This window comes from Silene latifolia, chromosome X (genome assembly GCF_048544455.1).
Source record: "Silene latifolia isolate original U9 population chromosome X, ASM4854445v1, whole genome shotgun sequence".
Taxonomy (NCBI): Eukaryota; Viridiplantae; Streptophyta; class Magnoliopsida; order Caryophyllales; family Caryophyllaceae; genus Silene; species Silene latifolia.
Window position 1 is genome coordinate 69,985,923 of NC_133537.1, and position 27,558 is coordinate 70,013,480.

The following is a 27,558-nucleotide window of genomic DNA, read 5'->3' on the forward strand; positions in this document are numbered from 1 at the left end:
GACAAATCGATAGTAGCATAAAACGCTCCTATTATATCCCCACACTAATTCGCACATGCTTGTTTTAAGACCGTTTATATTTGTGTTTGATCAATGCCTCGCATATGCTACTAAACAAGGGGGCCATCAAAAGAGGTCGTCCACCATGCAACGAAAGTTTTTCAATTTTTTCCTTATTAAATGTTTTAAATTACTTAGCTAATTTTCATCCTACACACTAATTTAATAAGTGATAATCCCATCAACTACATTAATTCCTAAGGACATTCAAGTGATTAAGTTAGTGGAAATTATCACGAATACGAAACTATGTTACTCTGACTCGTCTATAAGTTTCAGACACGACACACTGTTGGGAGTATCGAATACAGTTATTTTCTGCAAAGTTTCTATTTTTTTTGTCTAAAATGGAAGTTTATGTATTGCGTCGTATGCGACAAAACACGTGATATGACAGTTAAGTGAAATATTGGAGTAACCTGATTATAGAATAGATGTTCACAACTATTTTCATGTTAGTGATTGAGTGAACACTTTTGAAGGTATATTATGTCAAATAATTAGAAACCTTATACTCCTAATAAAATAAACCAAGTAAAGAAATAATGTGGGGTTAATACTAAGATACCCACTACTTTAATTACATTATTGTACTTACAGTACTTGCACATGTCTTTACCAACAATTAGTCTTGCTGAAGACGGGTCGTAGAAAGTGACGGATAATGCCATTCACAAAACGAATAGGGGGACAAGGTGGGAGCACTCCCATGTGCTTCCCTCTCTCCTCTATTTGGGTCATTTTTGAGAGAAAATGGTATCCGTCACTTTAAAGTGACGGATACGTGCCGTCACAAATGAGATTTTGTGCTTTACCAAAACAATTAAATCAACAATTTGACACAAGATCTTCAAGGTCCAAGATATACAGCAGACAACCCACCCAACACAAGTAGGCCAAAATTAAAGGGAACCATGGAGTCAACTACCTCCTAACTATACCTTAAACATTACCCCTCTTACTCTATACATCTTCTTCTTCTTCTTCTTCTTCTTCAATTATATTGTATCTTGTTCCATTTACTAGTTATAGAAATGATCAGATTATGTTGTTTCTCAAACTGTAATAACTTGATGTTCAAGCTAACATTTTTCTTGCAGCTCAAACTTTACTTTTCTTTATCAGCCAATCATTTTGGAGATTGTATACCCAAAAAATGTGGTAATTTAAATATAAGTTATCCTTTTTATATGATTGATAAGCAATATTCATATTGTGGGTACCCTGGTTTTGAGGTTTCTTGTAAAGATGACAACTTTCCATATATCAACATTTCTGGTAGTAGTTATGTGGTTAAGAATGTTTCTTATGAAGAGCAAACTATTCAAGTGGTTAACTCAATGTTGTTAGAGTCATCTGCTGGTCAAATCGCTTGTTCCGAGTTACTGGGGCATCTTAACTTGACAGCTAGCAATGATAAGTTCAAGTATACAGCTAACCATAGTATATCTTTGGTATTGGATTGCCCACAAAAGGTTTTGCAAGAGCATTCGCCGAATTGGGTGATTTGTGGAGCTGTAGGAGTGTATGAGGATGAATCAAGATTGAAAGAAATGGAAGGGAAGTGTAATGGTGGGGTGGTATCAGTGCCTTATGAAGGGGAAACAATGAAAAATGGGAATGTAACAGAGATGTTAGGAGAGGGTTTTTCTCTGAAATGGATGGCTAATAATTGCAGTGCTTGTCATGAGTCAGGAGGGCAGTGTGGTTATGATCAGACTATCAGTACCTTTAGTTGCTTTTGCCCTGATAGGACTCATGCTCATCAGTGTTTTCTTCATACACTCAAAAAGAGTAAGTCTCTTCTATATCTTGATCGATTTTGCTGTCTTTTAATTGATTATTACTGCTGTTGTGGAAGTTGTTAATATGAAGATTGTCACTATATGGACATTAGATGTCCTTCTAACTTGAGTTATTAATTTCTGTGAACGGAGCCACAAGGGTAATTTTGATGCTAACGGGTTTCAAACTCAGATTATGAGTACCATCACGTTGACTAGTTTAGCTGGCATTTGCTAGTTTGAGTTGTGGTTTTACATTGATAGTCCTAGTACACAGTAGTTGCTTTGTGTTACTGTGGTGTGTTTTGAACTTAGGTCATACTTGTGTAGTCAAAGCTCTGACTTTTAGGATTGGTATATCATATATGAGGAAAATATTGATGATGAATATTCCTTTTTTAATTATTTGATTGTGTCTTTGTCACAGATTTGTTGATTTCTGTACTAGTTTAGGACAGTCTTGTAAGTTGTATCCCATATACTTCATCACTTTGGTCATTTTTTAAGGTACATAGTTATTGATAGTGTAAGGGCATTGTGATTCTTTAATAAGACCAAGTACAATGATTTAATTTTTTACTGCATAACCACATTTTTTTTTGGTATTCAGGGAGTCGCGAAGGCAGTTTCAATTCTGATAAATTTCGAATATGGGTCGTGAATACCACAATCAATGACTTTACCCGATAAGCTAGCTAATATCTGTGAGGCGTAACCATTTTATAGCCAAGACTGCTAACACTTTAGGTCTGTTGTTTCTGGGTTTCCTATGTCTAGGACTCTAGGTCATAGTGATCCGAAATCTGTAGTTTTTCATTAGATCTTTCATGTCATTATATATGCCTGACAAGTTTTTTTTTTTTTTTTTTTTTTTGGTATGAATAGCTACTTCCTTAGTCAATAGGATCATAATGACACAAATCGATTGCTGTCGAGTCAATCAGTTATAACCCTCAAGGATTCAGTCAATTTCAAGATCCAAGGCACACAGAAAAATATTGATAGTAGTGAGAACAGAAAAATGCAGCATACATAATTCTTTGCTTGTGGCCTATAGCTTAACATTCCAAACTACTTTAGGGTAATAGTTTTCAATTCCATTCTGTAAAGTTAGGAAGATGTTGGAGCTAATACAGTGCAGCTCAAATGTCTGCTTTGTTATACACCACTCCGTTTATTCCTACTTGAGTGAGGTAGAATCACACTCCGGGGTTCAAACTCAGGAACCTCTGGTTAAGCTAGATACCTCCTGCCACTTTGAGTGTTCAGGGATGCATCTGAAGCTATTGATATTTGAATTTTATGCTAAAGATCCTCAAGTTTAGATTCTCATTAGTCTTCTTGGCATACTTCTACGGCCGTCCTGTTTTAGATTCTCATTAATCTTTGACTGTAGTCCGTTAGTCCATAATCTTACCTTTGATGATGCAAGATTTCAGCTTTTTTTCCAATCATAATACCGTAATTTTACTCCAAAATTGCACACAAGATGTAATCAAGGGGGAAGGCATTAAGTATTAAGTGATTTCCTACATTTCCGTGTATGAAACGAGAAGGCTTCTTGCAGGTTTTGAGCAAGAAATTTCTTTCTTTCTTTCCTTTTTTTTCTGTCTTTCCTTTTTTCTGTCTTTCTTTCTTTCTTCATTTTGTCAGCACTTTAAGCACCATCTAAGAGTTTTTAGGATGGAAGAGAGACCACACCACTCTGTAGCACTCTCACAAATGCATTTGAAACTATCTCCTCTATGTGTTGTTATCGATGCATTTCAGGGACTGGTATTGAAACTCAGCACCATACGGGAGTGCCCTATCATTTTACTCTTAATGCAGTATACTTTACACATGTTAATAAAAATCCTGCATAGCTTTTAGGAATAGAAAGAGCAGACATAATTATGGACGTACAAAATTCCTTGGTTCATGGTACAAAGTATTTGATAAATTGATACTGATTAAGCCACTCTTCTAGCATCTTTAGCTGAGATGAACTATATTAGGTCATATTTTTTCAAGGTTTCAGTCAGCTTCATACGGTCAAGTGGTTTCATTGCGACAGGGCCTCGTGCATGAGAGATCTAGTGTTTCTTATTACGCCGAGTTCAGTTCTGACTGTATTGTCTGTCTATCCTCTTAGTACTGATGTGTTTTAATGGTTCTTTCAGAGTGGGCTTTCTTTAATATATGTGGGTATTAAAGTTTAGTGGTCTAACAAAAAAGATTAGATAAACCGAAAGTAAATGATCAATGTTGATCGTGATATTGATCTCTAAGACTAATGCCAGACACACACAGCTCAACTCAAGAACCTCAACTTTCTCTTATGATTGTATGTCTATATGTTTCTTCTGTTGTGTAGCACTCTTGCCTTAAATTTTTCCTACTTAAAGGAGCGATTTACGATTAGGCAACCAACGAGATATATGGCTAAACCCTTAGCCTTCCTATGCTATGTTCTTCAACTTATCGTTTTACTAATAGGTGGTAACTGGTAACATGTAACGAGTTGGGTTTGTCAGGAATTGTTTTACACAAATATATTTCAACCACAATTTCATTACGGGTCATTTGAAAATCTTAAGTCCTAAATAGATGGAAGGTTTTGAGGAACTATTGATTCTGTCATTTCTGTTCTTCTTTTCGCATCATATCGATAACTTTCCTTTGTTTTAGGATCCTGTTTTCCCTCTCTCAACTTTTTCATTATCTAACCAAACACTGATCTTTCCGTACGATGGTTTATGCAAACTATCTTTTCAGAACTTAGGGCTTTGATGTTGCAGCTGTGATCTTGCTGTTGCTTGATGTCTTACGGAGTATAAGACTTGTCTTGACTAATTATTCATCTTTAAAAAATCAGTGTAGGCATTGTAACGTATTAGAAATGTCGTATCTACACCCGGCATGCAGACAAAGTGAAGTGTTGAAGTAACATAGATGATCATCATGTCTTTACTACTTACTAGCACACAACTGTTTATTTTTCTTAATTTCCAATGTTGACTGATCATTTTGTTTTTCATCGCAGAAAAGGGACACCTACCTCTTATTTTGGGATTAGGTAATTTAAGAAAATTCAAAGCATACTTCAACAAAATGTAGCTTCAAAATCCCAAATAAACTAATTCTAGCTGCTTATTAACTTTCAGTCATAGCGAGTAGTCTACTCATAGTTGCAGCATTCATAGCCATCTGCTGGTGGAAGAAGCTCAAACCGGCTCACGCAAAGTATGTTTCAAGGAGTAACTCCCTTGACCAATCTCCATCAGAGGTTGAGAAGGGTAACATATACTTTGGCGTGCCTCTCTTCTCCTACAATGAACTTCGAGAAGCTACAGACAATTTTGATGAATCCAAAGAGCTTGGAGATGGGGGATTTGGAACTGTTTATTATGGTATGCTTGTAATTAACTATCCGATTTTCTATTCTCAAAACTCAGCCTCTAAAAAAATGAACTAATAAAAGATTTGGATTTCAGGCAAACTAAAAGACGGAAGAGAAGTAGCGGTAAAACGTCTGTATGAAAAGAACTACAAAAGGGTAGAACAGTTCATGAATGAAGTACAACTGCTTACCTGTTTGAGACACCATAACCTTGTGTCACTCTATGGTTGCACATCCCACCATAGCCGGGAACTTCTTCTGGTGTATGAGTATGTCTCCAATGGAACTGTAGCAGATCATCTGTATGGTAACAAGGCAAAAGACGGATCCCTCTCATGGTCTGTTCGACTCAAGATTGCCACAGAAACAGCCAATGCTCTCTGTTACCTACATGCTTCTGACATCATTCACCGCGATGTCAAAACTAATAATATTCTCCTAGACAGTAGTTATAGTGTCAAGGTTGCTGATTTTGGATTGTCAAGACTCTTCCCGAATGATGTAACCCATATCTCCACAGCTCCTCAAGGGACTCCCGGGTATCTAGACCCGGAGTATGGCGAGTGTTACCAGCTCACGAATAAGAGTGATGTCTATAGCTTTGGAGTTGTCCTGGTTGAGCTCATATCTTCCTTGCCTGCCATTGACTTCGACAGGCATAGACATGAGATCAACCTGTCAAATTACGCCATGACTAGAATCCAACGGTGCGCATTTGAGGAATTGGTGGACCCAAAACTAGGGTTTTCATCAGACGAGAAAGTGCGTAGGATGACTACCTCAGTCGGTGAGCTGGCATTCCAATGCTTACAGCATGACAAAGAATTCAGGCCATCTATGGATGAGGTTCTTAAGATTTTGAAGACGATCCAGAGTACTGATTACGAAGCATTGCTAGCAGAAGAGCAGGCAGAAAATGATACAGGTGAGACAGTTACGGGTCTAGAAACTTCAGCTGTAAAGGATATCCATGCTAAGCAAGTGAGTGATCAAAAGCTAAGCCCAACGTCGCCAATATCGGTGATGGGTGAATGGAGTAGCAAAACTACTACACCTAACACCAGCAATAGTATCTTGTAGAAAACATATTTATGCTGAGGCCCTAATGTATTGTCATGAAATGTCTTTTTCCTTGTAGAAATTAGAATGATCGATTTCTGACTGTTGCACATAACTATGATGTTGTACTGTAGGAAATGTACAGAGAAGATGAAGCCATAAGAAGTCGCAAAGACACATCATACAGTTGACATCTTTGAAAGGGTTAATGGTGTTTTAATTTTGTCATAAATATATGTTAATATCATGTGATGAACTCTGCAATCTACTGCACCTGAAAGATGTAAATAATGTAAACAATCATTGTCGTCGGTGCTCTTAAAAAGGATATAAGTCCTATAAATTTGATTTTCTTATAATTGGGACATGAGTACATGACCTTAGTCTATGAAACTACACTGCAGTTTGATGGGAAGGCTACCTTCTTTTTTTTTTTTTTTTTTTTTCTGATATTTTTTCGATTTCTATACTCAAATAATAAACATATTACTCCGTATATCATTATTATAAACTTGTTTATTCAATTTTAGCTACGCCAATATCACACATAGTCAATTAGTAAATGAACAGTAATAAAAGAGATTAACATAACGGATTAATCGAAACATGGAAAGCAATGGGGGGTATTTAATGCATTGGAGTCCCAGCAAGGGCAAAACCAAGAAAGAGAGGTCACAGAAGTCTTGTGTTCACAATGCAAGCCGCCAAGCTGTCGCTGAGTCTCTCTCTATCCAAATCTAAGTTTACCAGGTTTTGTAATTTAACTCTAATCATTCAAACAACTTTGTTGTGTATATATATAATACAGTACTTTGGAAGACAATTCTACCTGATAAGCCAATATATCAATTTTGTTATAATCTTAGTTAGCTATGGGAACGCATCTAGAAGAACGGCCAAAAGTCGTGCAATGATTTGGACATATCCAAGTCACATAAATTATTCAATGAAAATAACAAATAATATATAATTGAATAGGTCAAGTCTAGGGGAATTTGGGAATGGTTAGTCCAACAAGAAACTCACTAGATTACATCTTCGTATACCACGTTGCATACTCGCATTTACTATATTGTTCCACACATTTTTTAAGCGCATTTGTGGATGGCATGAAGCAATGCGGAGTGTGGAACAACAATCGTTGTAAGACATTATAAAAAAAATGGCACACAATGTCAAATTATTGTACCACCACTAGAGATGGGAGTTGGCACTTGGCATGCGGGCTGTTGGGCTGGCACACCATAGCACGGTTCACGGTCCATTTTAACACGATATAGAATTGGCACAGCCCAACACGACACGGCACGCTATGGGCCGTGGACCGTGTCTGGGCCGCCATTTTCATTTGAGTGACACAACACGGTACGACACGAAACCCACTTTCATGGATCTTGGCCGTGCCATTTTCTCGTTCAGGCATGAGGCACGACCCACTTCCATCTCTAACCACCACCCTATTATCCTTTAGTGGACAAAGTATTAAAGACTCGTACACATGGAAGGGAATAGAATTTATCGACTCCCCTAAATCTAACATGGTCCTTTCAAATCTTATATCACTTATAGTGTAAGGTATAGTAAACACACCCAGATCACTGTGGGAGGGATTTTAGGCTACGTTCTTTTTGGCTTAATTTTGGCTATCATTCAACTCACTTCAATTCAGCTCGACTCATTTAAACTATATTCATCTCAGCTAGACCTGGCAAAATAAATCCGAAAAACTGATTGAAAATAGTGAAATTGATAACCGACCGAACACCCGATATGAGTAACCTGAACAGTACCCGAAACCTAGGTTGTACGGACACTCCTCCTAATCGGTGTTCCCGTGTCGGACACGACACTCGTCGGACACACGTCAAAACGTGTCGGACACCTGTAAAGCCGTGTCTAACTTTCATCTTTTATTTGGGCACGTGTCCGACGCGTGTCCATGGTATTTTGAGCCGTGTCCATGGTATTTGGACACACCTTCAAACGGAAAGTTGAATTTAAGGTAAATGGCGTGAATTGTTATATGGTTGAATTTGGTGGACAAATGATGTTCTTTAAACAAGCAATGAGATGTCGAAATACATTGATTATAAGTTGGTTTTTGGTTTTGGAAATGAGAATCAGTTATAATTAACGTCAAATTTTACATTCACTTATTTAAATTTAATATCAAATAATTTTTCAAAAATAAAATCACACATATAACTATAAAATATATATTTTATTAAATTTAAATAACGTGTCCCGTGTCCTAAATTTTATGGGATGCCGTGTCACGTGTCCGTGTCGTGTCCGTGCCCCTGTCCGTGTCCGTTTTGGTGCTACCTAGCCCGAAACCTGACTCAATCCAATCGAACCGAATTCAATATAACCGAACGATATCTGAATCGATAAAATTGTATCGATTGACCTGAAATCAAAATACTTAATTTCTCACGAAAACACGCATATTTAGGTGTTTTTTCATTGATTCTTTATTCACTAATGGTAATATAAATTATTACATTCAAATTGCAAAGTAAAAGGTACCTTTAAGCTAAGCTAATTATTATTACCATTGACTCGAGAAAATTATGACCAGAAATTCAACTAAACTGAACTGATATTGACCTGACCTGAACTGTATCCGACTCAAAATAGCATAAACCGATTAAAATGGCTAACCGAAAAGAATCCGATCGAAATCGAATTGAAACCGAAACATAGGTCAACGTGATTTAAACCCAACCGATTATCCTGATTCGAAACCGAACTGAATGACTTGTTTGTCAAGTCTAATTTTAGCTAATTTCAATTTAGTTCAATTCAGCTTTACTCAGACCAAAAACAGAGCCTTACTCCTAAACAAAGCTCAGCTTAATTCACTAGCTTTACCATTAGCCTTATTCAAACTATTAGAATATATTGTGTATATATTTGGTTATTGTGTAAATTATTATGTTATTTTTTTACCTAGTTTATAGCCTCTATTTATATAGAATATCTTTGTAATTAGACTAGAATATCATATCATCTTTGTGTATATATTCTGATCGATTCATTCAACGAAAGGCAGGCAACATATTCTTTCATGGTATCAGCTTCCTAGATTAAATCGATCCTCAAATCGCTTCTGCAAAACCAAGACTCTCTCCTTCCCACGGCTGATTCTTCTTCCTATCTCGACCTCACGTCACAAACTCAGCCATGTCAGGAAAGAACACAAACACCTTTCATCCTGCTCTCGCAGTTACGCAAATCCGCAATCACGTCACCGTCAACCTCGGGATGGATAATGACCAATATCCCCTCTGGGTCGCTCTTTTCACAAATCACGCAAAAACTACATACGTGCTTCATCACATCATCGAACTCAAATCAGGCAAACCCGCTACGCCTGTTACTGCCGACGAGAAAGAGGTATGGGAGACTATTAAGGATACGGTCCTTCAATGGATCTACGCGACGATCAGCACAGAACTTCTTGAAATAATTGTTGAAGCGGAGTCCACTGCTATGGAATGTTGGACTCGGGTTTAAAATATTTTTCAAGATAATCAATATAGCCGCGTTGTGACTCTTGAGCAAGAGTTCTCCTGCACGTCTATGGGGGATTTTTCCTACGTCCAGCCTATTGTCAACGACTGAAGGCTCTTGCCGATGAATTGAAGAATGTAGGTTCTCCGGTCACCAACAACCGTCACGTTCTTCAACTTGTATCGGGTCTTACACCGGTTTATCAAGGAGTCGGGACTCTCATTCGACAAAGTAATCCGCTCCCTCAGTTTTATAGCGCCCGCACGATGCTTACACTTGAAGAGGCTGGTATCGCTAAAGCCGCCTCATCCGCACTATATGTCAAGCAGAACGAAGATGGCTCTAGTTCTTCATCCTCTTCAATTCTTGGTAAGCCTCCCGTTTCTTCAAATAAAAATAAAAGTGGTAATAATAAGAAGAAAGGAGGGGGTTACAAGGGGAACAAGGGTGGTAAGCAAGGCGATGGTAATGCGAACGGGAATTCGAATTCGGGGACTGCTACGAATGGGACCCTTCCTGTTGCTCCGTGGATAGGTTATGGTGGCTGGCCATGGGGACCTTCCTCCTGGCCCTACTCACCATGCCCGTACCCAACCACACCAAGCTATGGAAGTTGGCCTCGCCAACCTACCCCGCGGCCACAGTTTGCTCCTCGACAACAGGCATATTCGGCCGAGTCACCGCCATCTCAAACGGATGTTGAGCGAGCGATGTACACACTAGATTTGACTCCTCCCGACCCACGATGGTTCATGGATACCGGAGCGACATCTCATTTGACATCAGATGCCGGTAATCTCTCGTCTTATGTTAATTCGAGCATTAAACATGGTATTATTGTCGGTAATGGTCAGTCTATTTCAATTAGCGGTCACGGACACACCACCCTAGGTAAACCACACCCTCCCCTTCTCCTTAAAAATGTCATTCACGTACCTCAAATTGTCAAAATTTTAGTCTCCGTACGAAAATTTACCACCAATAATTCGGTAGCCGTAGAATTTGACCCTTTTGGTTTTTGTGTGAAGGACTACAAGACGGGGACGCGTCTCATAAGGTGCAATAGTCAAGGCAGGCTCTATCCCATTACCGTGTCAAAATCATCGAGTCTTGCTGCCTTCGCTACTCTTGCTCTGTCTATCTGGCATGACCGCTTAGGACACCCCAGGCCTTCTGTTTTTAATTCTTTACGTTTTAAAATTTTAATTCCATGTAATTCAAATAAATTGCGTTCCCTTTGTTCGACCTGTTCTATTGGGAAAATTGTTAAACAACCTTTTATTATCTCTATTTCTCATATTTTGTTGCCTTTTGATATAATACATTGCGATCTTTGGACATCCCAATGTTCTTAGCTCGTCTGAGCATCGGTTTTATCTAGAGCTATTGGATGATTTCATAAATTTTGTTTGGACGTTTCCTTTGTCTCACAAATCTCACGTTTATGACAAGTTTGTAAAATTTCGAAAATACGTTAAGACTCAATTTGAAATAAATGTAAAATCTATACAATGTGACAATGGTAAAGAGTTTGATAATAGTTCGTTTTGGGAGTGGTGTGCGAAACATGGGGCGATTTTTCGCCTCTCTTGTCCGTATTCCTCTTCCCAAGTACTATCAATAACGTTGTACGGACTTTACTCCTACGAGCGTCGCTCCCATCGTATTTTTGGCATCATGCGTTGAAAACGGCTACATACTTGTTAAACATCCTTTCCAATAAACAATTAGAATATCACACCCAGTGTTCTGCTCTTTATTTGAAAAACCCGTCTTATACAAATCTTCGTATTTTTGGTTGCTTATGTTATCCTCTTATACCATCTACCAAAATTCACAAACCTCGACCACGGTCAGTGCCTTGTGGCTTTCTCGGGTTTTCGGATAATCATAGAGGATACAAATGTTACGATCCTAAAACAAAGAAAATTCATATCTGTCGTCATGTCGTCTTTGATGAGTCTCGTTTTGTAACACCCCCATACTCCAAGTGCCTTACCAGGACCACTCAGGTATAAGGATACTACCATCTCGGTTGCCCGAGGTACTGAATATCATAAGACAATAAAGAAACGTACTTTTAAAGTAATTATAGATTAAGTGATTACATGTTCAAACCAAAACTAATAAAAGGAATTACAAGGTTCTCATACGGTCTACAACTAAAACTATTAAAGCTACTAGACTTCGTCGACACGGGGAAGACTTCTAACCGCCACGTGATGACTCATCCCGGCTATCCCATACGCGTCATATCACACCGCTCAATAACCGCTCACCACCCCGAATGGATCACCACGGTTTTTTAAAACATTTAAACGGGTCGATACTAATCACACAATTCAATACATATATCAACAATAAGATAAACAGACAACAAATCACACACACACACACACACCACCAACTCCCATCGTCTCAATCGACCGTCCACTGGACCAGCCCGCCAGTGGGGGACCGCAGGCCGTTCCCACCTAAGCCCCGCTCATCGTACGAGCGATAACCCTGTCCCATTAATGTGCACATCCCCTTCCGTGGCGGGTTCCACGAAGGGCGAAACTAGGGCGTGAGATCACTCCCGCAAGTGACCCACTCAGCCGAGAACGCATCTCGAGAACCATCATCAAACACAACCACAATCACATCACAGTCATTATATCAAACAACCAAATACAACACATCACCAATATCCCATTATGGGACTAATACTGAGTAGGAAATCCTACCTGGAAAGCACAACAAGCAGACGGTATCTACTGCTGTATCAAAACGGCTCCTCTACGAATTCTCCTCCTATCATACAAACACATAAAGACTACACATCACAAACTACACACCAAAACCCCCAATTCCTAAATTAGGGTTTAACCAATCTTAACAAAACATTATAAAAACTATATTAAAAGCTTACCCTCGACGCAAGGAATCCAACGACACGAAAAACGACAAGAACCGACCGTCGAACTCCGGAATTGCTAAGAATGCGATTAGGAAGATGAACTGGTCGCTTTCTCTCTTAAACAGGGTTTTACGTTTTGTAAAAGTGAATTAAAACAATGACGAATATGTTTAAATACCTTAATCGCATAATTAACAAAGCCCGAGAAAACTCCCAGTAAAATAGGACACTCGATCGAGTACCCAAGGTACTCGATCGAGTACCCCTTACTCGATCGAGTACCCCTTACTCGATCGAGTACCCAACAGTCGAAACTATTTTATCTCGCAACTTACCCTTACTCGACAGAGTAAGGGCTACTCGATAGAGTACCCCAAGACTTATAAATACGGAGTATTACGGTCTTCCCTCCTTAAAAGGAACTTCGTCCCCGAAGTTCAACCCATACATAAAAACAACCATACAGACTCGACCAAGACACAACAACTTAGCTAAGGACTCAAAAACTCGACCGAACATAGAACATGAACTCTTAACGCCCACTCCACCAACTATGTTTACTTCCACAACATGACTCACTATATCGTATCTACCACATATATATCTCTCACGACACCAACTCCATACATAACCAACTACCATCCTCTAATGCTGCTAGCTCCATAATATCATCAACTATCAAATCCAATACCAAGACACTCATAGACATCAAACGGGATGTTACATTCTACCACCCTTAAAAGGAACTTCGTCCTCGAAGTTTACTCACACTCGTAACCTCATCATCCAATCACAACACTAGCGAAATATTCTCACACTCCTAAACATCACGCTACTCCAAGCACGGTCATGACCTTTAATAAAATCACCCACAACACGAATCGATCTTTTATTCTACATCAAGACTCAACTTCCGAATATATTACCATATGTACAACCATCAAAATCTGTTTTATCGCATCCTACTCCTCTTAAGACAAATGTTACGTCCTCGTAACTCACTAATACCAAACCATATCTATATCTCATTACCCTCTGTACCACCACATGTCAAAGATAACCGTCTATAAACCAAACACTCACCATTCTTATATCCAAGCTCCCATACATAAACATTTCCCATTCCTCAACTCATTCGGCAAAGACCTAACCTATACCATAAACTCGTAGCAAATCACCATACCCACTCTTCATTATTACTGCCAAACAACATACCTCTCTACGTAAGGCACTTATCTCTCAGAAGCATAACTCACGATCCGCACTCGTTACGTACACGCACACTAGATCCTCAAGTTCTTTCTTTCATTACCGCAAAATTCATACACAACTTAACATGACACTAATTTCCCCAACACCCTACACTCACTGTCTCAACAAAAGATTATGAACTACCTGCCGCTTTCAGCTCATTACAACACATGTTCCACGAATCATTTTCCATTACCATGTCTACCGATGTCTCATCTGAAAACAAGATCAAAATTACCGTAACAACCTCTCACAACCGTGTCCCATCAACAGATTATCACTATCCCATGACAACAACGAAACATATACAACTCTATTTCACATCATACTCTACCTCATTCCCAACTTAACCTGGTAAAGAAAACATGAATAAGCAAGACAACTGTCTATCAAAGACAACCGACACTCGCAGAGAGCAACATCAAACAAAACAACAATCTATGTATAATCGGTATGTACTTTGAAACCCGAATCATAATCATCCCGCCTACTCCACCACAACCGGTGACGGCATCACAACACCGCCACCAACGGCCACACCGTAGTTCGAAAATACCCGCATCACAAAGACTATGTACCGTGGGATCACCACCCGAGGCACCACAACCACACCGATAGACATCACAACTGCATACAATTCCCATAAATACTGACTTAGCATAACTTCTCAGACAAGAAAAACTTACTCAAATCCACTTTATTAAATCACCACGCAACATATTATATGGATAAACAGATAAGCATCTCATGAACATCCTCTCTGCCATTTCCCGGAATACCCATGTGTTATCAATACACATAAAATTATAACTAGCCATGACAAATCAATCAAATTATTACCTTTTTGGATATCATTAAATTAAATTACCGTGTCCAACATGTATATTACCGAACATACCATACCATACCACTTCTTGTGAGGTCAGAACCTCACACAAACATTTACACAAATCACAGACCCGTAATCACAACCAACTAGTCAATCCTGACCACGTAAGTCACCACTCGAAAAAGGTTACCTGCCGCCCGAGTTTAACTCATATGCCCCTCATAACATATTCCCCCATTCGCACAACCATCACTTCCTGCCAAATATAACCATACCGTCACTATTCAACTAATAGCGTCCGCCTCATCTAACCACATCTTATACCCTCTCACAATCATACACAACAATCAGGTCCCTACCAAATCAACCTCTTTAGAATTGTTACCTTTCTAATATTCCATCACTCTTAACCATTAGTGATAACACCACAATGCCACCGCTGCTCGTATATCAAATCTCTTACACTCATATCAAAATAACATGGTTTTTCTACCATTTTTGGTTAATATTACAAATAACGAACATCAAACCCATCCACAAAATTACCTCAACATTATTCCCAAAGCTAACTTATTTGTATTGTCATCCAACTCTCCACCAAATATCTCGTATCGTGCCAATGCTCCACCAACTTCTTACTCCCTTAATTCCTCGAAACTCATTACCAATCATGTTGTCCTGAAACTCCTATATAACCTTTAGCTAACATCCTCGTGATACCATCACACATTTCGATGATTCCTTATCTTTATATCACATAGCTTCGGTGGACATTTTCCTCAGCTTACTTTTATCCTTCTTTTCTCTTTACACTCAATAATACCAATTAATAGTTCAACTCCTTATTCCTTCTAGCTAACTCTTTAGAAATCTGGTCACCCCTTCGTTGCTCCAAAACTTAGTTCCATTATTTTCTACCGACATCATCTCACTCTTTCTTCCCATGGATCTTCTCTTATTATGCTATCACTCATACTTGCCACTAATCTATCCATAGAACCAACGTTTAATGTTCAAACAATTGCATCTCCCTTTTTACATCTCTAGAAATCAGAATTCATTTAATACCGTTAATTACCCAAGGAACTCACACAGTAGTTTCATCTTTTAATAAACCTCCCAAACTCACTCACTGTCTATAAATACACCTCGCGACATGTCTCCACAAAGTTCACTATATATTACTCTTCTCAACCCCTTTAAACGAACTTTCACTACATAAATCCATAACCCACACGACTCCTAACCATTTCCTTCCATAACTCTTTACACATCTCAAGCTGCCACTATCCACATTCTTACTTTCAATCTTTTCATCCTCACGTTCATTATACTCACATCATCCCTTGCCTATATTCACTTATTTTTACATTACTCAACACACAATCATATCACTCATCCCGTCTCGCAAAACGTGCGCCATGCCTCAATAAACTATACCAATCTTCCTTTTCTTTTTCCACCATCTATCATAATCACATATAACTCATGTCCTCCCCACCGAACTCATACTCATCATAGTGCCACTCTTTACATCATAAGATTGGGTAACTTACGCTTCAGGACCAACACATACGTAAAACAATGCATAAAGAAGTAATACAACACCTTTGAATTAAACATAATATGCAACGAATGTCAAAAGACAAACATATGACCCGAAATACGCATATGACCTGCACAGACCCCACTCGATCGAGTACCAGAACCTACTCGATCGAGTTGAGGCTACTCGATCGAGTGCCCAACATGCTCGATCGAGTGCCCCGACTTTAACCCAAACAGACCTTCTGATCTCTGACTTACTCGACCGAGTAGCCCGGCTACTCGATCGAGTGACCCCATACTCGATCGAGTGCCCGAGGTACTCGATCGAGTGCCCAAAAACACGATTCTGGTCAAAATAACGACAAGTACCCACTCGATCGAATCAAACCCACTCAATCGAGTCATGCAGACTCGTGAATACTACCCGAATGTTATCTCACATACCCTAACGTACTATGCATTCATTATTATTTCAACATTATGATTACAACTACGCATTCAAATCTGCGCGACTCCTCATACAATTAACAAAATAATCTACTTCGTGTTATCAAGTGCCACGTTATAAACAACCATCATGCTTTTCATCCAATTCGTTATATAAAACACATATCATTGAACCTCTATTCTTCATGTTACTACTTACCAAAAGTCAAACGTTACCATCTATCATGCTCATATAACATTCAACTTTCAATCATGTATTACCCGCATGTTTAAATTTTCATAACTTTTCATAACACAAACCACACCCATACACTACAAATCCTATTTCCATGTTGCTAATACAACAACATTACAAATCCACTTCATCACACATCATCATATACGAACTACTTTCTTTTTCTACCATATCATTCATCATTCTCATATACTTTCCCAACGATTCCAACCAACATGTCAACCAACTATCATGCAACATGCTTTCAACAAACCATATACAAAGACAATTAACATACACGTCGCACATATACACACGGACTCCACGTTCCCATACCATGTGACTGGCTTAAGTATCATGGGGCCAAGATTTTGAAGTGAGGGCGCCTACTCACCCAAAACCTAGCATCAACCGGGGCTCCCATTACACATACACCAGGTTCATTTTATTAGACTCCCTATGTTCATTATGTTCATTAGTTACAGGTTCCAAAATCGTCGCTCTGATACCATTTGTAACACCCCATACTCCAAGTGCCTTACCAGGACCACTCGGGTATAAGGATACTACCATCTCGGTTGCCCGAGGTACTGAATATCATAAGACAATAAAGAAACGTACTTTTAAAGTAATTATAGATTAAGTGATTACATGTTCAAACCAAAACTAATAAAAGGAATTACAAGGTTCTCATACGGTCTACAACTAAAACTATCAAAGCTACTAGACTTCGTCGACACAAATGGAAGACTTCTAACCGCCACGTGATGACTCATCCGGCTATCCCATACGCGTCATATCACACCGCTCAATAATCGCTCACCACCCCGAATGGATCACCACAGTTTTTAAAACATTTAAACGGGTCGACTACTAATCACACAATTCAATACATATATCAACAATAAGATAAACAGATAAATTTGAATCGTCACACACACACACACACACACACACCACCAACTCCCGTCATCGTCTCAATACCGACCGTCCCTTTGGACCACCACGCGATGGGGACCGCAGCCGTTCCCACCTAAGCCCCGCTCATCGTACGAGCGATAACCCCGTCCCATTAATGTGCACATCCCCTCCCGTGGCGGGTTCCACGAAGGGCGAAACTAGGGCGTGAGATCACTCCCGCAAGTGACCCCACTCAACCGAGAACGCATCTCGAGAACCATCAACAAACACAACCACAATCACAACACAGTCATTATATCAAACAACCAAATACAACACATCACCAATATCCCATTATGGGACTAATACCGAGTAGGAAATCCTACCTGGAAAGCACAACACGCAGACGGTATCTACAAATTTTGTATCAAAACGGCTCCTCTACGAATTCTCCTCCTATCATACAAACACATAAAGACTACACATCACAAACTACACACCAAAACCCCCAATTCCTAAATTAGGGTTTAACCAATCTTAACAAAACATTATAAAAACTATATTAAAAGCTTACCCTCGACGCAAGGAATCCAACGACACAAAAAACGACAAGAACCGACCGTCTCGAACTCCGGAATTGCTAAGAATGCGATTAGGAAGATGAACTGGCTGCTTTCTCTCTTAACGGGGTTTTAGGTTTTGTAAAAGTGAATTAAAACAATGACGAATATGTTTAAATACCTTAATCGCATAATTAACAAAACCCGAGAAAACTCCCCGTAAAAATAGGACACTCGATCGAGTACCCAAGGTACTCGATCGAGTACCCCCTTACTCGATCGAGTACTGACTACTCGATCGAGTACCCAACAGTCGAAACTATTTTATCTCGCAACTTACCCTTACTCGATAGAGTAAGGGCTACTCGATAGAGTACCCCAAGACTTATAAATACGGAGTATTACACGTTTTCCCTTTGCTGAAACAAACCCATCTCGCCTACCTGACTATGACTTTCTTGATGACGTAACTCACCCTAATGTTCTTCGACAAATTCTGGACAGCCTTTCCCAAGACCCTCAACTGACCCCCTCACCACCACAATCCTTCACCCGTGAACCACCTGCTATGGCTACCTCCAACTCCTCTGCCCCGAGCTCACCTCCAACTCCCCACACTGACCATCATTCACCTCCTATACCGTCCCATCAGCCCCATGTTCCTAATATCACTAAAACAATTACACGAGGTGATAAGGCATACGTAAACCGACACCTATTTTCGACCTAAATACAACCCTTGCAATATCTCTATTGCCCCGTAATTCCGTCCCATCAGCCCCATGTTCCATGAGTATAATGCTTTTATTAGCAATAAGACGTGAAAATTAGTCTCGTGTCTGTCTCGTGTGAATGTTATTCGGTCTATGTGGATTTTTCGTCATAAATTTAAATCTGACGGATCTTTTGAAAGATATAAAGCTCGTCTTGTAGCTGATGGTAAAACTCAGCAGGTTGGCATCGATTGTGATGTAACATTCAGTCCGGTAGTGAAACCGGCTACCATACGCACGGTTTTATCTTTGGCTTTGTCTCATGGCTGGTCAATTCGACAATTGGACGTCAAGAATGCCTTTCTCCACGGTGACCTTTGTGAAACCGTGTATATATACCAACCTCTTGGCTATCGTGACCTGCGCTTTCTGAACCATGTCTGGCTTCTTCGTAAATCTCTTTACGATCTCAAGCAGGCACCACGGGCGTGGTACACATGTTTTGCATTATTTGTGGAGTTACTCATAGCAAATGTGACCATTCGCTTTTTATTTACCGCGACAAGGATGGTAATTGTGCTTATTTAATTCTTTATGTTGATGATATATTTCTATCTTCATCGTCTGACAAGCTTCGCCAGTTAATCATGCGCCGTCTAGGAGCTGAATTTGCAATGAAGGACCTCGGTCCACTGAGCTATTTTCTCGGCATAACTATTTCTAGGTACGATAACGGGTTATTTTTATCTCAACAAAAGTATGCAGCTGAAATTATCGAACGAGCGGGGATGTCAATGTGTAAACCATCTCCTACATCTGTTGACACAAAACCGAAGCTAAATGCCACTTCCAGCCCCCCGTTTCGTGATCCTACCTTATATAGAAGTCTCACAGGTGCGTTGCAATATCTCACATTCACCCGCCCCGACATATCTTATGTAGTTCAACAAATTTGCTTGTTCATGCATAATCCTATGGAAGATCACATGAATGCTCTAAAACGCACACTTCGCTACATACAAGGAACGAAATGTCATGGTCTTTGGTTAGGCAAGTCCTCTCCCACGGCTCTTACTTCCTACACTGACGCGAATTGGGCTGGTTGCCCCGACACCCGTCGATCCACAAGTGGATATTGTGTCTTTTTAGGTGACAACCTCATTTCCTGGGCATCTAAACGCCAACCAACCATCTCTCGCTCCAGTGTCGAGGCCGAACACAGAGGTGTCGCCAACGTTGTGTCCGAATTATGTTGGTTACGCAATCTATTAGTCAAGCTTCATCATCCTCTTCGCAAAGCTACTCTAGTCTATTGCGACAACATTAGTGCAATATATTTGTCCGGCAACCCGGTTCAACACCAACGAACAAAGCACATTGAACTCGATATTCATTTTGTTCCGGAAAAGGTTTCCGAAAGGGGACGTTCGAGTTCATCATGACACGTTCCCAAATAGCCGATATTTTCACAAAAGGACTTCCTTCGATCTTGTTTACGGACTTTCGAACCAGTCTTAACGTTCGTCTTCCTCCCGATACTTCTGCGGGGAGTGTTAGAATATATTGTGTATATATTCAGTTATTGTGTAAATTATTATGTTATTTTGTTACCTAGTTTATAGCCTCTAATTATGTAGAATATCTTTGTAATTAGTACTAGGATATCGTATCATCTTTGTGTATATATTTTGATCGAGTCATTCAATGAAAGGCCGGCAACATATTTTTCCACAAACTCCATTCCTTTTAGTAAGTTTACATTAGTTCTATCAAAAACTTTGCAAAATCAATTTTAAGCAAATCAAGTAAGGTAATATTTATCTCGTATTTTTGAAAGATTTCATAAATATTAGGCGTTGTTCTTTGGACTCAATTTCAGCTCATTTCAGTTCAGTTTAGCTATATTCAATTCAGTTCAGTTCAGTTCAGCTCTTCTCTTCAGAATTTAACTCTTACTTCAATTCAATTCAGTTAAGTTCATCTTCATTAAATTCAGTTCAGTTCAGATAATTTCAGTCTAAAAAAAACAGTAGAGCCTTAGTGTCATGCTCCTTCTTCATGGAATCCTTCAAGGCCAATCACTCAATTTTGTTTAAGATACTGTCACACCCAGATAAAACTAATTAAATAGCCATGAAAAAGAGAATGAATGTAATCAGTAATAGATTGGTCATAGTCACAACTCATAATTTGCAAATAATTCCCCATTCCACACTTTTCACCATTATTATCCAAAAGTCTATACTCCGACTTTGAAGTCAAATGCGTGTGTAACATCCCAACAAATAAACAAATACGAACTGCTCCTTGAATATGATGTAATACATTTATAAGAACTTAACCCAAAAAACTTCATTTATTTAGCTTCAAACAGTAGTTCAGCTAGATATTTCAAGTATGGCTTCAATCTCTATTGCTCTCATCATTTTCTTGTCTTACTGTCTATTACAACTCCCTCAAGGAGCACCAACTAGTTGCCCATCGTCGTTTCGCTGCGCAACTCTTGGCGTTCTTGGGTACCCTTTCACAACCAGCTTCAACCCAAGTTGTGGACTTTCTGTGCTGAACTGCACTGAACCCACTCCGACAATCGGGTTAACGAATTCAGGTCCATGGTACGACGTCCTGAACTCGTTCTCCAGTAACCGGAGTTTCCTAGTGGGTGACTATCTCATGCTTCATATAGTGAATGACAAATGTGATGTTATAGAAAACAGGTTTAGGCTTCCAAGATCAAGCTCTGTTAGTTTTACGGTTTTGATAAATAAAACAGTATGGGATTGTCCAACGAAATTTGATGATAAGAAAGGAAATAGAAGTGGGACCCTTCGTCGTTTGACGGATTGTCCATATCACAATGTTTATCATATGAATGATACTTTAGCTGAAATTCCAGGGTGTGATGTTGTTAAGTATCCTGCCGTAGTGATGGTGGATTTGTCTGACCAGTGTTCACAGTGCATCAGTGAGTCAGGCAGTTGTCAGGACCTTCCCAATGATGGCTTTCGATGCATCAATAAGCGAAAAGGTGACACCAAAGTTTCATGTATTGAATTTTATTGATACCAGTAGTTTTATGTATTTTTACTGATGGAACTTTATGCAGAACGGAGAAGACGGAGACTAATACTCGGATTAGGTAAGCACTTTTTTATTACATACATAATCTTAGTGACTCAAATTCTTCTGCATATGACGAGTTAAGAAAGATCTGACGCACACAGCTTTGCCCTTATGTAGTTATGTTTAGCTGTTTCCAGATGCCGCAGTAATAAATCAATTTTGTGGTAAATGGCATGATTGGAGAAAGCTAAAAGTTTGTGTTTTCTTTCTTCTGATTTTTAGGAATTTCAGTAGGAAGCATTGTCATCGTTCTCGCTGCATTGCTTTGCTGGTATCTGAAGAAGACAAAATTTAGATCACTGGGCTTGACTTCAAGGAACTTAACTCGAGAACCCAGAAGAATGAAAACAGACCTTGAAGCAAGCAAGGTGTATTTCAGTGTACCCATTTTCTCCTACAGTGAACTTGAGGAATCAACAAATAATTTTGATTCCAACAGAGAGCTTGGTGATGGAGGATACGGAACTGTTTACTATGGTGAGTAGGGAAGATTCACAGTTCACTGGCTAAATAGAGCTGATGAAAGGTCATGTCATGTCAGTGTTCGTGTTTGTGTTTGTGTTTGTGTTTGTGTTTGTGTTTGTGTTTGTGTTTGTGTTTGTGTTTGTGTTTGTGTTTGTGGCACTTATAAATGGTCTATAGTTCAATTCCCTTAATATGAACATGAGCCATTTCACTAGATAAGTTAGAGTCAATATCCTCAATCCTAATCCAACCCTTAAATTAATAGGATAAGCTGGATAACCTGCAGTGACCTGTTTAACCCATAGGTGAAGTTTACAACTTGATTAACATTAATTCCGCTAAATGCGAATGTTTTTAAATTGAGCTTATTATTCAGTCACCCTTCACAATTACTTGTAAGTGACTGAGTAATATGGGTTAAGCTAGCCACAACTTGAATCCAACTTAAATGATTTTGTGTTAAGTTTGTGCAAACCTTTTCCTCAAAATTGAAGTTCCTTTTTATTCATGCAGGGAAACTGAAAGATGGACGAGAAGTTGCAGTTAAGCGTCTTTACCAAAGGAACTTCAGACAACTTGAGCAGTTTATGAATGAGATTGAAATACTTGCTGGTCTACGCCACCAGAATCTCGTATCCTTGTATGGCTGCACTTCACAGCGTAGCAAAGAACTTCTACTAGTGTACGAGTATGTGCCTAATGGAACAGTGGCTGATCACTTGAATGGTGACCAATCAAAATGTGGCACACTAACCTGGCCTGTCCGCTTGAGTATCGCCATAGAAACAGCCAAAGCATTGGCTTACCTTCATGCTTCGGATATCATCCATCGGGATGTCAAATCCAACAACATTCTCTTGGACAGCAATTTCTGTGTAAAGGTGGCGGATTTTGGACTATCGAGACTTTTTCCTATGGACGTAACTCATGTATCAACTGCTCCACAAGGCACTCCAGGTTACCTTGATCCCGAGTACCACCAATGTTACCAGTTGACAGATAAGAGTGATGTTTACAGCTTTGGAGTTGTTCTTGTTGAGCTCATTTCATCATTGCCTGCCATAGATATCTGTAGGGAACACGATGAAATAAACTTGTCGATCTATGCAATGAAGAGAATCCAGAGCGGTGCAATTGATGAGCTAGTTGACCATCGTCTTGGATTTGAGACAAATTGTAAAACGAAAAGGATGATCACACTAGTCGCAGAGCTTGCCTTTCAGTGTTTACAGCAGAGGAAAGAATTACGGCCTTCAATGATTGAGGTTGTCCAGGCCTTAAAGACAATAGAATCTACAGATTGTGATACTACTATGGTATCAAAAACTCGGGTGGAAGGTGACGACACCTGGCTGTTGAGAAATAAAGAAAGCCCACCTTCGCCTGTATCAGTTATTCAGAAATGGGGCAGTAGCAAGTCCATCACACCGACAGTAAGCAAATGACCTGCAGATAAAAGTTAAGTGTACAAGCTGTATGTAAGATTTCACTTTTATGTTTACTGCATGCCATTTTGCATTGCTGTGAGTACAAATAAGGCACATTGATCACGAGTCCCACGACTATTCAAATAATATTTCTTCATAAGCATTCTTGCCTTGCCTAGCCTAGCCTGGTCATCTGGTTGTGTTTGAAACACTGAGCATTTAGTATTACATTGATTGCCAACTTTCTTTAGCTTTGGAAAATGGCAATTTTGATAATGCTAGAATCAATACTTGTAAGATGCACATAAGGACCTACACAACAGCAGATCGACAAAACACGATGCTAGTCATTGTATTCATTATTCCTGTCCAACAAGAACGGTAAAGGACTTCCCGCTAATAAATCAGAAATAAATTGTCAATCACAAAGGAACTCAGATTACAAATAATATCTCAACGTTACATTCCTTTGTTTCCACTGTTTGTCCTTCATTTAAAAAAAAAAAAAAAAGAAAAAAGAAAAAAAAAGTATCTCACATTCACGACAAGCTTTTTTGGTCCTTCATCTTTGTTATAGACTAATTGTTTTAAGTGTGTTTCCTCCACCTAGAAAATGATCAACTTTTGTACTTGCGTATCTCATCTTATCTTCACCTTTCAGCACATTCGAGTATCTGATTATTTTGACAAAGAGAAGGGAAGGCGGAATGAAAAGAAAGAGTATCTGTTAGTATTGTTAGATTTCCGTTGAATTTGCATGCCATTGTTGGGATACATTCATCAGTTTTCCCTTTCAGAAGTTGTGCTATTTCTCCCATAAACTATACTCCGGATCATATAGTCAATGATTGTGTGAGCTACATATCTCTAATGTTTGTAATTGAATTACCTGGATAAACATTAAATAAACACTTTAACAGACAGAGTTGAACAGCATCATTAAGCAGCGGACCAGAAGGCCATTAAAAGTGTGAAGCAAATACCTTCATAATGACGAAAATACTTAGGTTGTATCTGTCACGTAATACAAGCTCTTGTAAAAGATTAGGAAGATGGAAAACGAGATAACTCGATAATTTACAGGAACTCCATGCAATTTGATACAACCACCAAAATGCCTAGTTGAGACTACAAGCATATCTAAGATATGACCTCACAATATAATATTGAACATTCATTCATACACAGAATCTACATAAGGTAGCATCATTCACAAGTAGGAAGGCAATATCAGCCCAGCCAATGTAGTAGACGAGCGACATACTGGAAGGGAAACATTGTTATGCTGCTCACTTAACTACGGCAATGGTTTTATTGTATCTATACAAGCGTCTCACTCAAGATTCACTGGGAATTCTGGAGGAGACAGTGTACAGGGAAAGTTCATAAGCAAGTCAAACAGCTTTCGATGAGAAGGGTAGCAATCAACCATCTTCATCCTCTTCCGATCTTGTATATCAAACACACGAGCAAAAAATCGTTTGAATTCCGTGGTTAAATATCGGTCTTGCATTTTTGCTTCAGAGAAATACACACAATTACAATTACAATTACAACCAGGAATGTCCTTAGTCGAAACAGAGAAGCAACCCTCTTTGGCCAACAAAAAAACGCGATCATCCAACGATCTAACATCAACCCATCTCCCCCATTCTTCATCCAGCCTATAAATTCTCATATCAACCCTCTCAAAATCATCTACGAGTCTCTGCGACTGTCCATCATCATAGTAGGTATCAACAACAAACAATTCCCCACCCGAAACTATCAGGTTTTTCACCTGACCAAGACCGAAAAGCGGGGGTGAAAATTGAACAAGAGTCATGGATTCAGAATCAATCCAATAAACAGTACCCAAAGTATCAACCACATAATACTGACCCTTGTAAACGACAACATCGTCGTACTTTGTCCCTTCATCGCCCAAATTAGTCCAATTTTGGTCGTGAAATCGAAAACACCTCAACTCTCCTGCATCATTAACCATAAAAATCCCACATTTCCCAAATAAAACAAATCTCTTCACCGTGATATCCAAGGTGGGCTTGTGCATATAGTATATAAAGCGGTAACTTTTAAATACTTGAACAAGACGCAAATTTAAAATGTTAATACTCTTAGCAGGAGTAAGAGAGTTTTTTCGGATGCTATACTGTGAGGAAAGTGGGTCCATGATTTTCATTTCTCCAGAGGTAGATTGGGTTACCTTGATCAAACAGGAAGCCGTGCGGGTCTCGTCTTCGAGAAGGTAGAAGAAGACTGGGGAGAGGACTGCGGTGACGCTAAGAGGAGGAGGGAGGTTGAAGGGTGGAGAGATAGAGGAGATGCTGGTTGAAAGAGGGATGACTGATCTCCATGAACTGCAGATGGCTCTGAAACGGTATACTTCTACACGTGTTTCGAGGCATTTTCCGATCAATTCTAGGATTTCTCGTGGGAGGTCTGCCCATTTGTGGCTGCTCATCGTTTCGCGTTCGCCTACTTTTCAGGGCTTTTTTGGATCAACTGTTTTTGTGTTTGTGACTTTGTGTTAGTGGAGGAGCGGTTGGTTTGGCTTTTGTTGAGTCTTTACAGTCAACGACGACTTGTATTCTACTCTCTCACTTAAGAGTTAAGGATGATGGCAGTGGCCAGTGGGTCAAAAACCCGCCCCAAGCCCTCCGGCTAGGCTCTTGGGTTGGATTCTTGAATATACACCTGACAAAGTTGATCTAACCCGAATAACTCGGTCTGGCAAGGCTGACACGAGACCTGAAAGGAACCCGAACTTATTAACATGAAATACGTCCCAGACCCGACTCGAACCTTGATTAACCTAGTGTTGACCCGACCCGAAAAGACAAGGTCTATAATTGACTCGTTATAAAATGACATAAAGTGAACCGAAGTAAGGGTAAATAAGAAATACTAAGTCGTATTAGTGTCATATACAATAAAATAAAGTTTTATTAATTAAATTGTGTCTAAAAAATAGTTAAACTTGTTAATGTTATGAAATAAAGATAAAAGATTGTGAAATAAAGATAAGAGATAATTATAGAGAGAAGGTAGAGAGAATAAAACAGAGACAAAACTGCATTCTCATTCCATTATGAAGGATATATATATATATATATAGTATTAGGATCATATGTGTCCTCCTCTTACATGTGAGTCCATAAGTCCCCCTTATAGCCCTTGGATGAGGAAAATAGAAGGCTGAGATTTGGTGAAGAAAAAAGGAGATTAAGGCTAATTAAACCCACTCTCTCACTACCCTTCCTAATCTACATTAATCAAACACCTAATTAACTATATAACATTATTTTTCCACACACTTTATCTCTCATCTCACAAAATAACATTCACCTCATCTATCTAAAACCCAAAAAGATAAAAAAA

The 27,558-nt window shown here is 39.2% G+C and overlaps 3 protein-coding genes across 4 annotated transcripts; 2 read left to right on the top strand and 1 right to left on the bottom strand.

Annotated features, from left to right (window-relative positions):
- The first annotated feature begins 890 nt into the window (after window positions 1-890).
- LOC141623394 (LEAF RUST 10 DISEASE-RESISTANCE LOCUS RECEPTOR-LIKE PROTEIN KINASE-like 1.2) lies at window positions 891-6,641 on the top strand. 2 transcript variants are annotated; one of them, XM_074439512.1, is made up of 5 exons: window positions 891-1,854; window positions 4,870-4,902; window positions 4,991-5,236; window positions 5,321-6,151; window positions 6,420-6,641. In XM_074439512.1, exons 1-5 carry the CDS (start codon window positions 1,095-1,097, stop codon window positions 6,437-6,439), a joined length of 1,890 nt encoding a protein of 629 aa, XP_074295613.1. In that variant the 5' UTR covers window positions 891-1,094; the 3' UTR covers window positions 6,440-6,641. The 2 variants fall into 2 exon arrangements, with proteins under 2 accessions (XP_074295613.1, XP_074295612.1); XM_074439511.1 differs by having other exon boundaries at window positions 892-1,854; window positions 5,321-6,641.
- Window positions 6,642-21,304: 14,663 nt separating this feature from the next.
- Window positions 21,305-24,357, top strand: LOC141623396 (LEAF RUST 10 DISEASE-RESISTANCE LOCUS RECEPTOR-LIKE PROTEIN KINASE-like 1.1). The gene is made up of 4 exons (XM_074439513.1): window positions 21,305-22,190; window positions 22,269-22,301; window positions 22,508-22,762; window positions 23,264-24,357. The coding sequence occupies exons 1-4, from the start codon at window positions 21,560-21,562 to the stop codon at window positions 24,193-24,195; spliced, it is 1,851 nt and encodes a 616-aa protein (XP_074295614.1). The 5' UTR covers window positions 21,305-21,559; the 3' UTR covers window positions 24,196-24,357.
- An 804-nt stretch (window positions 24,358-25,161) lies between these two features.
- On the bottom strand, window positions 25,162-26,766 carry LOC141623397 (F-box protein At4g35733-like). The gene has a single exon (XM_074439514.1). It carries the CDS (start codon window positions 26,639-26,641, stop codon window positions 25,511-25,513), a length of 1,131 nt encoding a protein of 376 aa, XP_074295615.1. The 5' UTR covers window positions 26,642-26,766; the 3' UTR covers window positions 25,162-25,510.
- Between the last annotated feature and the right edge of the window lie 792 nt (window positions 26,767-27,558).